The sequence below is a fragment of the Scardinius erythrophthalmus genome (assembly GCF_964197995.2).
Source record: "Scardinius erythrophthalmus genome assembly, chromosome: 23".
Lineage (NCBI taxonomy): Eukaryota > Metazoa > Chordata > Actinopteri > Cypriniformes > Leuciscidae > Scardinius > Scardinius erythrophthalmus.
This window is the reverse complement of record NC_138243.1, coordinates 29,616,301-29,631,316: the sequence shown is the minus strand read 5'-3', so window position 1 is coordinate 29,631,316 and position 15,016 is coordinate 29,616,301. Positions and strand designations below refer to the sequence as shown.

Genomic DNA, 15,016 nt, shown 5'->3' with positions numbered 1-15,016 from the left:
CACACGCTCACTCACACACACTCATGCACACACACACACACACACACACACATACTTGTTTTTGTGGTATAGAAGGACACTGATGCCCAAACAAGTTTGGTGGTGGTATATGGGGACACCCCTTTCCCAATGCCCTACAGTGATGATACAAATATCAAAAATTTTGTTTTAATCTGCAGATCACAAATCTGACTTCAAATGTTCTATACACACAACAGAACAGAAAATATTACCATATGATATTTTGGTGGTACACAAGGACATTCCCGCCCATCCTAAAATGTTCCCGCCTATGACATAATTGTGATTTTTGGGGCCCGACTTGATTATGAGGACACTCTTTTTACAATACACTAAATATGTCATTTCAGTGGATTACAGGGACCAATGTGTTTTACTGGTACATGACCACACACACACACAAACCTGACAACACAGTGTATTACCAAGACTAAGGTGATTTAAGAGGACTGGATCTTAAACACAATACACAACTGCATAATCCAACATTATAAGGACGAGTGTGTTTAATGGTACATGCCCACACACAAACACAAACCTGACAACACGGTGTATTACCAAGACTAAGGTGATTTAAGAGTACCGGATCTCAAATACAATACACAAAACAACTTGCAACATTACAGGGACAGAGGTGTTTTAGAAGTGCTTTAATTATGACTTCAATAATATCATCATAAACATTGAGTTTTTTCAGTTTTACCATGTAATACAATCATCACATACCATTTTAAGGGGAAAGTGACATCCACAAACTTAAAAACATGGTCAATAAAACTTGCACAACTGTGTGATCTTTCAGAAAGCATACAGTATCATTACTGTTTTGACATATTAAAATGACAAGCAGATGAACCATTCAAAACTTCGAAAAGATTGACAAAACAGCCCTCGGAAACAGGCACAATTTAAAGACGTCATTAAACAGGCTTTGAAATGTATAAAATGAACTCACTCAACATGCAATAAATGCTGCAACATGTAGAGAAACCGACTTACAAGGGACGGTTTACCTAAAGACAATTCTGTTATTTCCAGAAAATGTAAACAGAATTGTCAAGTTTCAAAGCAGAATTACAGAGATAACAGGAAAAGTATTCAACAAAGTTAGTTTGGGCTGTACATCAGCTCTAGAAGAGTATAGTGTCATTAGAATACAACTATCATTGTAAGTACAAAAGCTCTCATGTGTTTAGAGATTACTAAAGCATGTATTATTCTGTACAGAGAATGAGAGTGAGGCAGAAATTGAAAACCCACGGAAAGGATCCTCAGCGGTCTTACACTGCTGGCATTCAGTCAGTGTGGCCAGTTTTCCTTTGGTTATACACTCACCTAAAGGATTATTAGGAACACCTGTTCAATTTCTCATTAATGCAATTATCTAATCAACCAATCACATGGCAGCTGCTTCAATGCATTTAGGGGTGTGGTCCTGGTCAAGACAATCTCCTGAACTCCAAACTGAATGTCAGAATGGGAAAGAAAGGTGATTTAAGCAATTTTGAGCGTGGCATGGTTGTTGGTGCTAGACGGGCCGGTCTGAGTATTTCACAATCTGCTCAGTTACTGGGATTTTCACGCACAACCATTTCTAGGGTTTACAAAGAATGGTGTGAAAAGGGAAAAGCATCCAGTATGCGGCAGTCCCGTGGGCGAAAATGCCTTGTTGATGCTAGAGGTCAGAGGAGAATGGGCCGACTGATTCAAGCTGATAGAAGAGCAACTTTGACTGAAATAACCACTCGTTACAACCGAAGTATGCAGCAAAGCATTTGTGAAGCCAGAACACGCACAACCTTGAGGCGGATGGGCTACAACAGCAGAAGACCCCACCGGGTACCACTCATCTCCACTACAAATAGGAAAAAGAGGCTACAATTTGCACGAGCTCACCAAAATTGGACAGTTGAAGACTGGAAAAATGTTGCCTGGTCTGATGAGTCTCGATTTCTGTTCAGACATTCAGATGGTAGAGTCAGAATTTGGCGTAAACAGAATGAGAACATGGATCCATCATGCCTTGTTACCACTGTGCAGGCTGGTGGTGGTGGTGTAATGGTGTGGGTGGTGTTTTCTTGGCACACTTTAGGCCCCTTAGTGCCAACTGGGCATCGTTTAAATGCCACGGCCTACCTGAGCATTGTTTCTGACCATGTCCATCCCTTTATGACCACCATGTACCCATCCTCTGATGGCTACTTCCAGCAGGATAATGCACCATGTCACAAAGCTCGAATCATTTTAAATTGGTTTCTTGAACATGACAATGAGTTCACTGTACTAAAATGGCCCCCACAGTCACCAGATCTCAACCCAATAGAGCATCTTTGGGATGTGGTGGAACGGGAGCTTCGTGCCCTGGATGTGCATCCCACAAATCTCCATCAACTGCAAAATGCTATCCTATCAATATGGGCCAACATTTCTAAAGAATGCTTTCAGCACCTTGTTGAATCAATGCCACGTAGAATTAAGGCAGTTCTGAAGGCGAAAGGGGGTCAAACACAGTATTACTATGGTGTTCCTAATAATCCTTTAGGTGAGTGTATGTGCCTTAAAATGTTCAATTACAGTTGTAACTTCAGCATTTGACCAGCACACTTTTTGTCCTTTCCACAAGGTTTTCAATTCCTGCCTCATGTTCATTCTCTGTACAGAAGAATACATGCTTTAGTAAACTCTAACTATATGAGAGCTCATGTACTTACAATGGTAGTCATATTCAGATTTAAACCTCAGGTACCTTGAGGAACTTCAGTGGTTTCTCGATAGGCATCTTCTGAACACCTGTAGGAAATCAGTTATAGACAGATCAGAAACTCAGATGTAACTCAAACCTGCATCTAGAACTTAAAACTGGTTATACATCTGATCTCTAAAAATTACATTTCAAATGACATTCAAAACATTATTCTGGAGATGGAATGTTGTGTTAAACATCTCCTTTTCAAAGTTTTTGACCAACATGAACATGATAAACTTATTGGTTTGGTACTGATTCCATTCATTTTGTTCTAGAAAAATTGTTATTTATAATAATATCTGATTATTGATAACTGATTTTTACAATTAATGGCAAAAGGAATGTTTAGAAATGTAATTTGATATTATCTACTGGCACACTATAGTATGATATATATATACATACACTATGAACAATTCTAAACGCTTTTGTTTTTGCCCCCATTTTTCATGAGCTGAACTAAAAGTTCTAAGACTTTTTCTATGTACACAAAAGGCCTATTTCTCTCAAATATTGTTCACAAATCTGTCTAAATCTGTGTTAGTGAGCACTTCTCCTTTGCCGAGATAATCCATCCACCTCACAGGTGTGGCATATCAAGATACTGATTAGACAGCATGATGATTGCACAGGTGTGCCTTAGGCTGTCCACAATAAAAGGCCACTCTAAAATGTGCAGTTTTGTGTGGTCTCAGGGGGTCTGGAAACAAGTCATTATCTGGTGTGACCATCATTTGCCTCACGCAGTGCAACACATCTCCTTCGCATAGAGTTGATCAGGTTGTTGATTGTGGCCTGTGGAATGTTGGTCCACTCCTCTTCAATGGCTGTGTTGGATATTGGCAGGACCTGGAACACGCTGTCGTATACGCCGATTCAGAGCATCCCAAACATGCTCAATGGGTGACATGTCCGTTAGTATGCTGGCCCTGCAAGAACTGGGATGTTTTCAGCTTCCAGGAATTGTGTACAGATCTTTGCAGAATAGGGCCGTGCATTATCATGCTGCAACATGAGGTGATGGTTGTGGATGAATGGCACAACAATGGGCCTTAGGATCTCATCACGGTATCTCTGTGCATTCAAAGTGCCATCAATAAAATGCACCTGCGTTGGTTGTCTATAACATACGCCTGCACATACCATAACCCCACCATGGGCCACTCGATTCCCAACGTTGACATCAGCAAACCGCTCACCCACATGACGCCATACACGCTGTCTACCATCTGCCCTGTACAGTGAAAACCGGTATTCATCCGTGAAGAGAACACCTCTCCAAAGTGCCAGACGCCATCGAATGTGAGCATTTGCCCACGCAGGTCGTTTACAACGACCAACTGCAGGTCGAGACCCCGATGAGGACGATGAGCATGCAGATGAGCTTCCCTGAGACGGTTTTTGACAGTTTGTGCAGAAATTCTTTGGTTATGCAAACCGATTGTTGCAGCAGCTGTCCGGGTGGCTGGCCTCAACGGTGTTGGAGGTGAAGATGCTGGATATGGAAGTCCTGGGCTGGTGTGGTTACACACGGTCTGCGGTTGTGAGGCCGGTTGGATGTACTGCCAAATTCTCTGAAAAGCCTTTGGAGACGGCTATGGTAGAGAAATGAACATTCAATTCACGGGCAACAGCAGGTGGACATTCCTGCTGTCAGCATGCCAATTGCACGCTCCCTCAAAACTTGCAACATCTGTGGCATTGTGCTGTGTGATAAAACTGCACATTTTAGAGTGGCCTTTTATTGTGGACAGCCTAAGGCACACCTGTGCAATAATCATGCTGTCTAATCAGTATCTTGATATGCCACACCTGTGAGATGGATGGATTAACTCGGCAAAGGAGAAGTGCTCACTAACACAGATTTAGACAGATTTGTGAACAATATTTGAGAGAAACAGGCCTTTTGGGTACATAGAAAAAGTCTTAGAACTTAGATCTATAATTTTGTTCAGTGAATATAACTGGCTTAAAACCATTTTTCTTTGGTGAAAATACTAACGTAAAATTGCACTACAATATATATTGGTTTAAAATAATAATAAACATGTTCATAAACACAAACTTGTTATGCTGGGTACACACCAAAAGATAATCAGGCTGATTTTGGGCTGATTTCCCCCTTCTGAAAATCCTAGCTGTGTCCCGATTATCTTGATGGTTATAGATTATCTTATCAGATTTTCCCTTGGTGTGAGGTGTGTTTAGAGTGTCCGAACCTGATCGGAAGAACGTCAGAGCCGACCTGATCGCGAATCGCAAATATTCAACATGTGGAATATTTACGATCAGAAATCCTGAAATGTGGGGGGAAGCCCGAGGACAAACACGCGCATGCTCTGGAGATTATCACGTGAAAGGAAACCATATCCAATCAGAAAGCGAGATGAAGGAAGACGGAAGCATAAGAAACGCAGTCATGGCGCAGCACAAACTGAAATTGATGTGGACAGCAGAGATGGAGGATCAGCTTGTTGATTTGTGGCGCAAATGTTTACACAACGTGTTGTGTAAAACATTTCCAAACACTATCATCCCAATTGCTTCCTGCATATCGTCCGCCATGCTTATTCTGAGGTCTCTAGAGTGTTAACAGTCGAGACTCTGGTTGCATGGTCTTTAGGGTTGGGTATCTAGAACCGGTTCCAAAATGCCAAAAACCGGGGATTCGATAAGTCGCGCACACTTCGATTCCGCTTATCGATTCCTTACTTTGGTGATGCTCACATGCGCGAGGTGAATGGCAGTGAGCATTTGTTTACAGTTGTATTGATCTGCCAGGACCTGCCTGCCGCACATGCGCTGTACGTTATATTTACGATGGCGGAGCGCAGCAGACTTTCGAAAGTTTGGTTAAGCTTTTCAAAAAAAGATGAAAATACAGCGAATTGTATCACATGCAAGAAAGACAAACTAGAGCCGCATAATTCTGGATAAAATGAGAACCAGTTTTGTTTAAAATAGAGATCATGAATAAATACATCAGACAATTAATACGAGTCGAGTCTATAATTCCTTAAAGTGTTATATATATATATATATATATATATATATATATATATATATGTACAGTATATTGTAAATTAAGATGCATTGTCACAGTTTTACTGGTAATAGCCTAAATGTAACAAGAATAAAAGGTAGAAAAAAGTATTTGCTCTCTTTTTTCTCTCCAATAAATATTGGAATCGAAACCAAGAATCGTTAAGAACCGGATTCGATAAGCAGAATCGGAATCGTTAAAATTTAAACGATACCCAACCCTAACGGTCTTTTCACATCATGGCACACCACACACTATATGAGCAAAACGGTTAAATCTAGGATTTTTTGTCCTCATGTTTGTGGTCCATCACATTTTGAAAATCTTATAAGATGTAAAATCTTTTGGTGTGTACCCATCATTAGTTGACACATACCAACATTACTGGAGACGCCTGCAGCTCCAGCAGGAACATCACCTTCAGAACCGCTTTCATCAGGATCACTGGCATCAGAGTCCGTCATACTGATCTCATCTTAAAGAAAAAGAGACATTTAAAACAAGAACATCTTCAGTTTAACCTGTATTGAGAAGTCATTTATGAAACATGACAAATGGCACCGTTTAATAATAATAATCATATTAATAACAACTATAATACTTCACTAAGATCACTATTATTAGAATTATCGCCTAGACAGTGATATACTAATACTGTCAATGAAAAATTAATATTTTATAATGAGTATATTATTTTACAATAAGAGGTTATAATACTTTCTTAATTTCTTCACTTAAGCTGTTATACTGGCAGAAACCTGCAGTTTAAGTGAAAACAGGTTTATAAACGCATCTTATTGAAAAATTGTATTACTACAAAAAATGTGGATATAATGCGAATGTGAAAATAGAGAGTAACTGGTGCTGGTTGCGTTCCCAAATGCATGTTAAACTTATGGCACATGCAGAGATGGAGTTCACTGCATTCATTCCCTGTGAAACGAGGCATGGAAAAAGCCAGATCATGAGCTGATCGAGCGAGCAAAGTGTGCTCTTCAGTTTGAAACACGCAGCACAACAGACTACAGACTTACTTTCTTATCGTCTTTTGCGATTTGATAAGGGCATTGAGCCATATTGTGCTTTTGATTTTAGTATGTTTGAGAGATGCTTTACCAAAGCAATTGCGCAAAACACAAAGACAATTTATGTTATTATGAGGCGTAAAAATATTTTCGGTTCTTTTGGTTCAAACTGTGGAGGGACAGATTAGACTGTGGTCGGTCACTAGAGTAAAGGTAATTAATGGTAACACTATGAATTTTACTCCTCCCAAAAATGCCAAATAATAAACAGGTGACAGCGTATTTTAGGCTATGTGACACGTTATAGTGAGATATGACAGCGCTTCTGCAACACGCATCACTGCAGATGAGTAGCTGAGGATCTCTTCAGCATGCTGATGCACAAAATACAAACTAAAAATAAATTAAAGTAAGTCGCAGATGCTCAACACACAGTCATCTTCATTAAAAGTAGTGAGAATAAATGATTTTACCAGTGCTGATGCTACTCTCTCTCCTATTGATCTTAAAATTAGCTGATGATACAAAAAATGCTGCTCATAGCGGTAGCTTTCGATGACGTGAACACCGTTAAATCTGATATAGCGCGGGAATTGAAGATCGGATTTATGTCCGTTTTGTGAAGACACATTTATGTGGCCAAGTGTAAATGGAATTGTTTTGACAATGAAATGACCAGGTGTAAAACAGCCCCAAAGATGATGTGAAAAAGTTCTTACTAGACTAGCATTTCCTAAAATGATGCAATGCTCTTTTTATTACCATCTCAACACAGTCTTGATCCTCCAATGATGATTGTTCCTTCTCAGGGCTCACCTGAAAGCAAGGCAAAGAAAGAAAAAATAAACATCTATTAGAGACAAAGGATTCAGAGATTCTCCAAATGAAGCAGCACAGATACTTGACTCCATTAACACTGACTGATCACTGTCATAAAACATAAAATTAAAACATTACATTATCAATGATATACTTGAGCAAAAGAAGGCTGATGACACCAAACTAATTCAGGTATGATGGGACATTTCAAACCACTCAGTATTAATACTGATCAAATTAATGAGATGAATAGTGACTTAAGATTTAAAACACTGTGACATAAGTTGTAATCAAGTATAAAGTTAAAACCCTATAAATATATGGTCATAACCAATCAGGGATGCATGAAAATAAATGCTCATTGATGTTATCGTTGTCAATCCGATAAGAAAATTAGGCCGCTATATTAACACTAATAAATAGTGGATTTCTTCCTTCAGCTTCAGATGTGCGCTGTTCACCGTGATGGTTTTGAAATGTTTGAATCACAAATCTGTGAAATCAGCGCATTGTTACAGGGAGAGTTCGCTTGTGGAATTGTAAGTTGTAATATTTTTTATTTTTGTTATATATCTGATTTATCTCATATAGGATGCATTTGGCTGAGTTAATGAGTGCTACAGTAAACACTTCACTGTAGGCCACACCGGTGGTCAGCAAAACATTAATTATGATTGGGACTGTCATATATACATAACACTATAATGAGCAAACTATTGCATTAAAAACGTCGTGAATTCTTTGGGTTTAGTTGCTGTGTTTCAGCGTGTTGTCCTGGGAGGAGCGCATCCACAACAGGAGTTTCACTATGTAATAGTTGATTACTATTAATAATAGCTCAAGTTAATCTGTGCATGATTTTGTGCAAGTATAAGTTGTAATATTGTGTTTATTTTGTATAAATATCTAATTTATCATATATAGGTTGTGTTCCGTTGAGCTAAAACCATCTAACAAAGCCTCAGGTTTAGGGGTGTTCCTTCAGCTCTTTAGGCCATTTCATTTTAAGTTTAATGTTGTCTAATAACATTTTAATTTCATTTGATTTATTATTATTATTATTATTATTAAGGCAATAGATGTTTTGGTAAAACTTCACAATACATATGTTATTGCATTAACTAACATGAACTAACAGAGAAAAACTTTTGTTAATGTGAGTTAATAAAATATGTGAGTTCATGTTAGTTCACAGTGCATTAAATTAACAGATACAACACTGGATCCTAAAATGTCTTGGAAAATGTTGAGATTAACGTTAAGTAAGATAAACATGAAGTAAATCATGTAGAAGTATTGTTCATTCATTGTTAGTTCATGTTAACTAATACTAACAAGATGAAACCTTTTTATAAAGTATTGCCATTTTTTTATAAAGAAAGTTGGAAATATGAATGTAAAATTTATTTTAGAAGCTAAGAAACCTTACACTGGTTCAAACTAGGCCACTACTGTATATGTTTGATTTATGTTGAAGTGTTTGGGACATTGGCTTTAAAGTCGGCATGAAATGGAAGTTGAGATTGTCATTTTTTCCTTGTTGTGATGTATATCCGAGTGAAACTGCTTCTGAAATTAGAAAAAAATGTAGGGCGGGGCTTGATTTCGTCCTTCGGGAATTGATTGGATCGTTGGAGGTTGGGCGTTGCAAACAAAATGGAGGCAGATTTGAATGCCAGTTTACATTCAGTTGTGGAGGATTTCTCTCCACCGGACTCCCCCACCGTTACCCTCACATGAAGGATTTTTTATTGAGGAGCCCAGCGACGAGAACAAGGACAAGCAGCTAAATTTTCAGGCAGGAATCAGACCATATTTATATGAGCCTCCCGCGAAACGAGACAAACACCGATAGCCGCACCCTCATGGGCTCTGGCCGCACCCTTTCGCCATGGCACATGACCAAAAGAGAAGAGAGGTCGTTTTCAAGGGGGGAGGGAAGGGTAATGTATTTGATTAAAGATTATAAGGGTACATGAATTTTGAAAAAATAATGAAGTGCACAGATAAATCATTTATAATAAACACTACAATATTACATATAAAAAGAAGATTTGTCAAATTTGATTTCATGCCGACTTTAAATGATGTGCGTTTCGTTTTTGTAATCAGGCTTTCAAAGTATATCAAATTTTGGATTTAGATTCATCGGCTAATATATCAGATATCGGCTTTCGAATATAAAGAATGATCAGTTATCGGCCCAAATGTTCATATCGCTGTATCCCTAATTTGATTTCCAAAAACAAAAAACAAAACAATACCTTCTGTACATCTCTGGCCTCTGACTGGGACGGGGACGGACTCTTCATTTCGAGAGTGGAGGGTTCAACCTCACTGAGAGTCTACAAAACATAACATTAGACATGAAACAGTGGTGTAAATGTGTGAACACTAGATCTCACAGATGTCTCTGCTTCGTTTGCTCGTTCTCTTCCAGCACAACTCTCACTTACCTTGTCTAGACCCACAGTCAGAGCAGCACAATCACTGCCTGATGACCACTGGCTCTTATGGCTCATCTGAAAATATGAAATTAAGCGTTACATACAGAAACACTTCACCTAAGAGTTTAAAAAAAGCATTATAAATGGAATATATAAAGGATAATGTACAGTCAGTCAGTAATTAATACAAAATAAACTGACAGGATAATAAGGGTCCTGATACACAGCTACCTATCAATAAATATTTGCACATGAAATACTGATTTGAGATAATATACAAGATTACAAAATAGTTAAAGTTTTCAAATCAATATTTAAATGCTACCACAAGGTAATGTTCACGGCTTTTATGCATCACATTACATGTGTTTTCATTACAGTGTGTCAGGTTGTGTGTAGCTTTACACCAGTTTTATGAGGACACCCTTTTATGAGGACATCATAAGAGCATGTTACTGATGTTTGACTTGACAGAAGAATCTCAGTGTGTTGTGTAAGTTTGACAGAATCCTGGTCTATGAGGACACAGTTTTATGAGGACATCATAAGAGCATGTTCCTGATGTTTGACTTTGACTGAGTGTGTTGTGTAAGTTTGACAGAATACTGGTCTATGAGGACACTAGATTTACTGGGACACTGGTAACTAGATACATTTGGACGGCACTGAGTTCAAGTGTGTGTATGTATGAGAGTGATACGAGACATTGCGCCTGTGCTAGATGTACAGTAAGTGATCGTGACTCACTTCTTACACACACAATCATAATTCAGTGACTGATAACTGTGGCAAATAATCTGTTTCTGAGGAAACAGAGTTATTACATTAACTTATTGGATACCTTTAGAGTTGCTGTATCTTGTTCAGGTTTCATCTGATTCTTCAGAGTTATCATCTGAAAAAAAAAGTAGTAAAAATATATAAAAAAGACAAATAAATAATAATTTTAGTATCACTTATTGAAAGCCAAACAGAGGTTGCTATTTTTTACCAACTTCTTCAATGATTATATTTAATCTGACAAGCACAAATAGTTTTCGCTATTGGTATTAGCCACAATGAGCTGTGAATTATGGGTTATCAGTATCGATCCTAATATTCCATATGTGTGTCCCGGTAAATCTAGTGTCCTCATAGACCAGGATTCTGTCAAACTTACACAACACACTGAGATTCTCCAGTCAAGTCAAACATCAGAACATTGCTCTTATGATGTCCTCATAAAACGGTGTCCTCATAAAACAGGTGTAAGACACACACACACTTGACACACTGTAATGAACATGCATGTAATGTGATGCATTAAAGTCATGAACATTAACTTGTAGGGCTGCACAATGTATTGCTTTATCATTCATACCCATCTGTGGTAGTGACATTGCAGTACAGGCCTCTGTGAAGTCAGGCTATGTAAAGACTCTGCCGTGTTATTTTACAGTTGATTACTCAAGTTCTGTACCTAAATGCTGTTAGACTTACCTGGAATATATGAGGCATTGTTTATTTCACATCTTTGTTCATTTTTTTTATCTCTGCTTGCAATTTATTATTTTCTATGCAGATGCAAACCCCTACAAAATCACACCTATCATTCTAGAATGATTAATTATTTCCAAATAGAGCTATTCAAGACATCTGGTGAAATTGCTTTTCATATTGAAAAACTTTTGTTAATGTGAGTTAATAAAATATGTGAGTTCATGTTCGTTCACAGTGCATTAAATTAACAGATACAACACTGGATCCTAAAATGTCTTGGAAAATGTTGAGATTAACGTTAAGATAAACGTTAAGTAAATCCTGTAGAAGTATTGTTCATTCATTGTTAGTACATGTTAACTAATACTAACAAGATGAAACCTTTTTGTAAAGTGTTGTCATTTTTTTATAAAGAAAGTTGGAAATATGAATGTAAAATTCATTTTAAAAGTTAAGGAATCTTACATTAGGCCACTGTACTATTATGTTTGATTTATGTTGAAGTGTTTGGGACATTGGCTTTAAATGATGTGCGTTTCGTTTTTGTAATCAGGCTTTCAAAGTATATCAAATTTTGGATTTAGATTCATCGGCTAATATATCAGATATCGGCTTTCGAATATAAAGAATGATCAGTTATCGGCCCAAATGTTCATATCGCTGTATCCCTAATTTAATTTCCAAAAAAACAATACCTTCTGTACATCTCTGGCTTCTGACTGGGACGGGGACGGACTCTTCATTTCGAGAGTGGAGGGTTCAACCTCACTGAGAGTCTACAAAACATAACATTAGACATGAAACAGTGGTGTAAATGTGTGAACACTAGATCTCACAGATGTCTCTGCTTCGTTTGCTCGTTCTCTTCCAGCACAACTCTCACTTACCTTGTCTAGACCCACAGTCAGAGCAGCACAATCACTGCCTGATGACCACTGGCTCTTATGGCTCATCTGAAAATATGAAATTAAGCGTTACATACAGAAACACTTCACCTAAGAGTTTAAAAAAAGCATTATAAATGGAATATATAAAGGATAATGTACAGTCAGTCAGTAATTAATACAAAATAAACTGACAGGATAATAAGGGTCCTGATACACAGCTACCTATCAATAAATATTTGCACATGAAATACTGATTTGAGATAATATACAAGATTACAAAGTTAAAGTTTTCAAATCAATATTTCAATATTTAAATGCTACCACAAGGTAATGTTCACGGCTTTTATGCATCACATTACATGTGTTTTCATTACAGTGTGTCAGGTTGTGTGTAGCTTTACACCAGTTTTATGAGGACACCCTTTTATGAGGACATCATAAGAGCATGTTACTGATGTTTGACTTGACAGAAGAATCTCAGTGTGTTGTGTAAGTTTGACAGAATCCTGGTCTATGAGGACACAGTTTTATGAGGACATCATAAGAGCATGTTCCTGATGTTTGACTTTGACTGAGTGTGTTGTGTAAGTTTGACAGAATACTGGTCTATGAGGACACTAGATTTACTGGGACACTGGTAACTAGATACATTTGGACGGCACTGAGTTCAAGTGTGTGTATGTATGAGAGTGATACGAGACATTGTGCCTGTGCTAGATGTACAGTAAGTGATCGTGACTCACTTCTTACACACACAATCATAATTCAGGGACTGATAACTGTGGCAAATAATCTGTTTCTGAGGAGCACTGGTCGCATGGCACTGCTTATGCATGGAAACCCTGAACTCACCTTTATAATGATTGCTGAATCTGCCCTGGAGCTCATCTGTGTCTGTAAACGGCATGTCCTCTTCCAGATCTTGATCTTCTCCTTCACTGACTCACTTCAGCCATCATCCCATGTGTCTGCGCGCATAGAAAAAGACTCTCACGACCATTGCATTTCATTTGACATATTATTCAAAAAGCTTGTTTTAAATAAATTGATCAATTATGGTAAACAGCATTCAAGTTATTTTAATACTTTATTATATGATATTTAAGGAATATGTTAATTGATAATAACTATTCATTCATAGATTTCATTCACAATTAATATTATAGGCAATAATAGTGACAGTATTAATAAGACTGAATCAAACAGAGTTCTAATAATATTCAGAGTAGCCTATATTTTATTATAGTCAGGAGTAATAAGAGCACATATTTGTGTCTTAATGTGTTTAAAGCAAGCATAACTGTAGTAATATTAACAGTAGCATATCAGGATACTGTACTGGGTGAAATAGCCTCCCCTTCACATACTGAAACGTTAGTCATGCCAACGCGTTATTATGATGGCTAGACTATTTTATGAGATCAGAAAAGGTAGCAGTTACAAATATAGTGCAATCGAAAACGAGTTTAAAATGACAAGCATCGCTGATTCCCTCATGTCAGTCTGTAAACAGAATCACTAACTTATAGGTCCGCTAGCACGGTTAGCATCACGCGCTAGCTGCTTTCTAACTGTAAAACGAGCAGCGAAGAGCATACAGAACATGCACAAACAAGCCAACCGGACCCACGTGCTATTAGAGAAGCAATTAAACAACATTATAACTTACCTTTTGGATAACAGTTGCCTTCATCAGGTCCACAGATGTCTTCTCAGGTGCAGAGTTTGTCCAGTCCAAACAGGAAATGACGTGACGACGAATGACTACACCTCTGATTACGTTGTACTTATCATAATATAAACGGGATTTTATTTATTTATTTATCATATATTTAATGCACAATTAATAAATTACAGGCAAAAATACTTAAATAATTAGTATTTTGCATTAGTTGCTACACATTTTAAAGCTGATTGAAGCTCCGCCCACTGGCGCCATCTTGTTTTCGCGATCTCCCGCCTACCGGTACCGATCTGACCAATCACTAAAGCTGATTGAAGCTCCGCCCATTGGCGCCATCTTGTTTTCGCGATTTCCCGCCTAGCGGTATCGATCTGACCAATCACAGGCCCCAAATAATACACTTGTGTGAAAGATGCAAATTTTTGATGACGCGGGTGTAATACCAGGACCTGGCTACAGGGGCGCACTCTCGAAATCAGGGATACACTGTGTATGGTAAAATTTCAGGGTTTTGTGGTATGTAAGGACATGGCGCCAAACTTTGAGAGGGAGCGTCTGGAACGTAGTAAATGACATCTACGCTGTCGGATTTATGAGGACATGGCCTCTGTCCTCATAAACCCAAATGTCCCCATAGTGCTGGTGCGTATTCAGGTCAAAAGTCCTCGTAAACCACAAAAACAAACACACACACACACACACACACACACACACACACACACACACACACACACACACACACACACACACACACACACACACACAGTTATGAGAGTTAATGTGTTTAATCAATCGAGAGCTGTTACCATAGAAACATGCAACAGGATTTTTGAGGACACGACACAGCGAGGAATCTCTTGATGAC

General features: G+C 38.1%; 1 protein-coding gene across 2 annotated transcripts; it reads right to left on the bottom strand.

Annotated features, from left to right (window-relative positions):
- Positions 1-2,499: 2,499 nt before the first annotated feature.
- LOC308684009 (uncharacterized protein) lies at positions 2,500-14,235 on the bottom strand. Of its 2 annotated transcripts, XM_081354987.1 has the most exons (10): positions 14,137-14,235; positions 13,320-13,435; positions 12,468-12,533; positions 12,276-12,356; positions 10,943-10,996; positions 10,111-10,176; positions 9,919-9,999; positions 7,598-7,651; positions 6,187-6,285; positions 2,500-2,811 (listed from the first exon to the last, which is right to left on the bottom strand). In XM_081354987.1, exons 2-9 carry the CDS (start codon positions 13,353-13,355, stop codon positions 6,271-6,273), a joined length of 453 nt encoding a protein of 150 aa, XP_081211113.1. In that variant the 5' UTR covers positions 13,356-13,435; positions 14,137-14,235; the 3' UTR covers positions 2,500-2,811; positions 6,187-6,270. The 2 variants fall into 2 exon arrangements, with proteins under 2 accessions (XP_081211113.1, XP_081211112.1); XM_081354986.1 differs by lacking the exons at positions 2,500-2,811; positions 7,598-7,651; positions 9,919-9,999; ... (4 more) ...; positions 13,320-13,435; positions 14,137-14,235 and adding an exon at positions 3,714-4,362 and having other exon boundaries at positions 6,187-6,384.
- Positions 14,236-15,016: the final 781 nt, after the last annotated feature.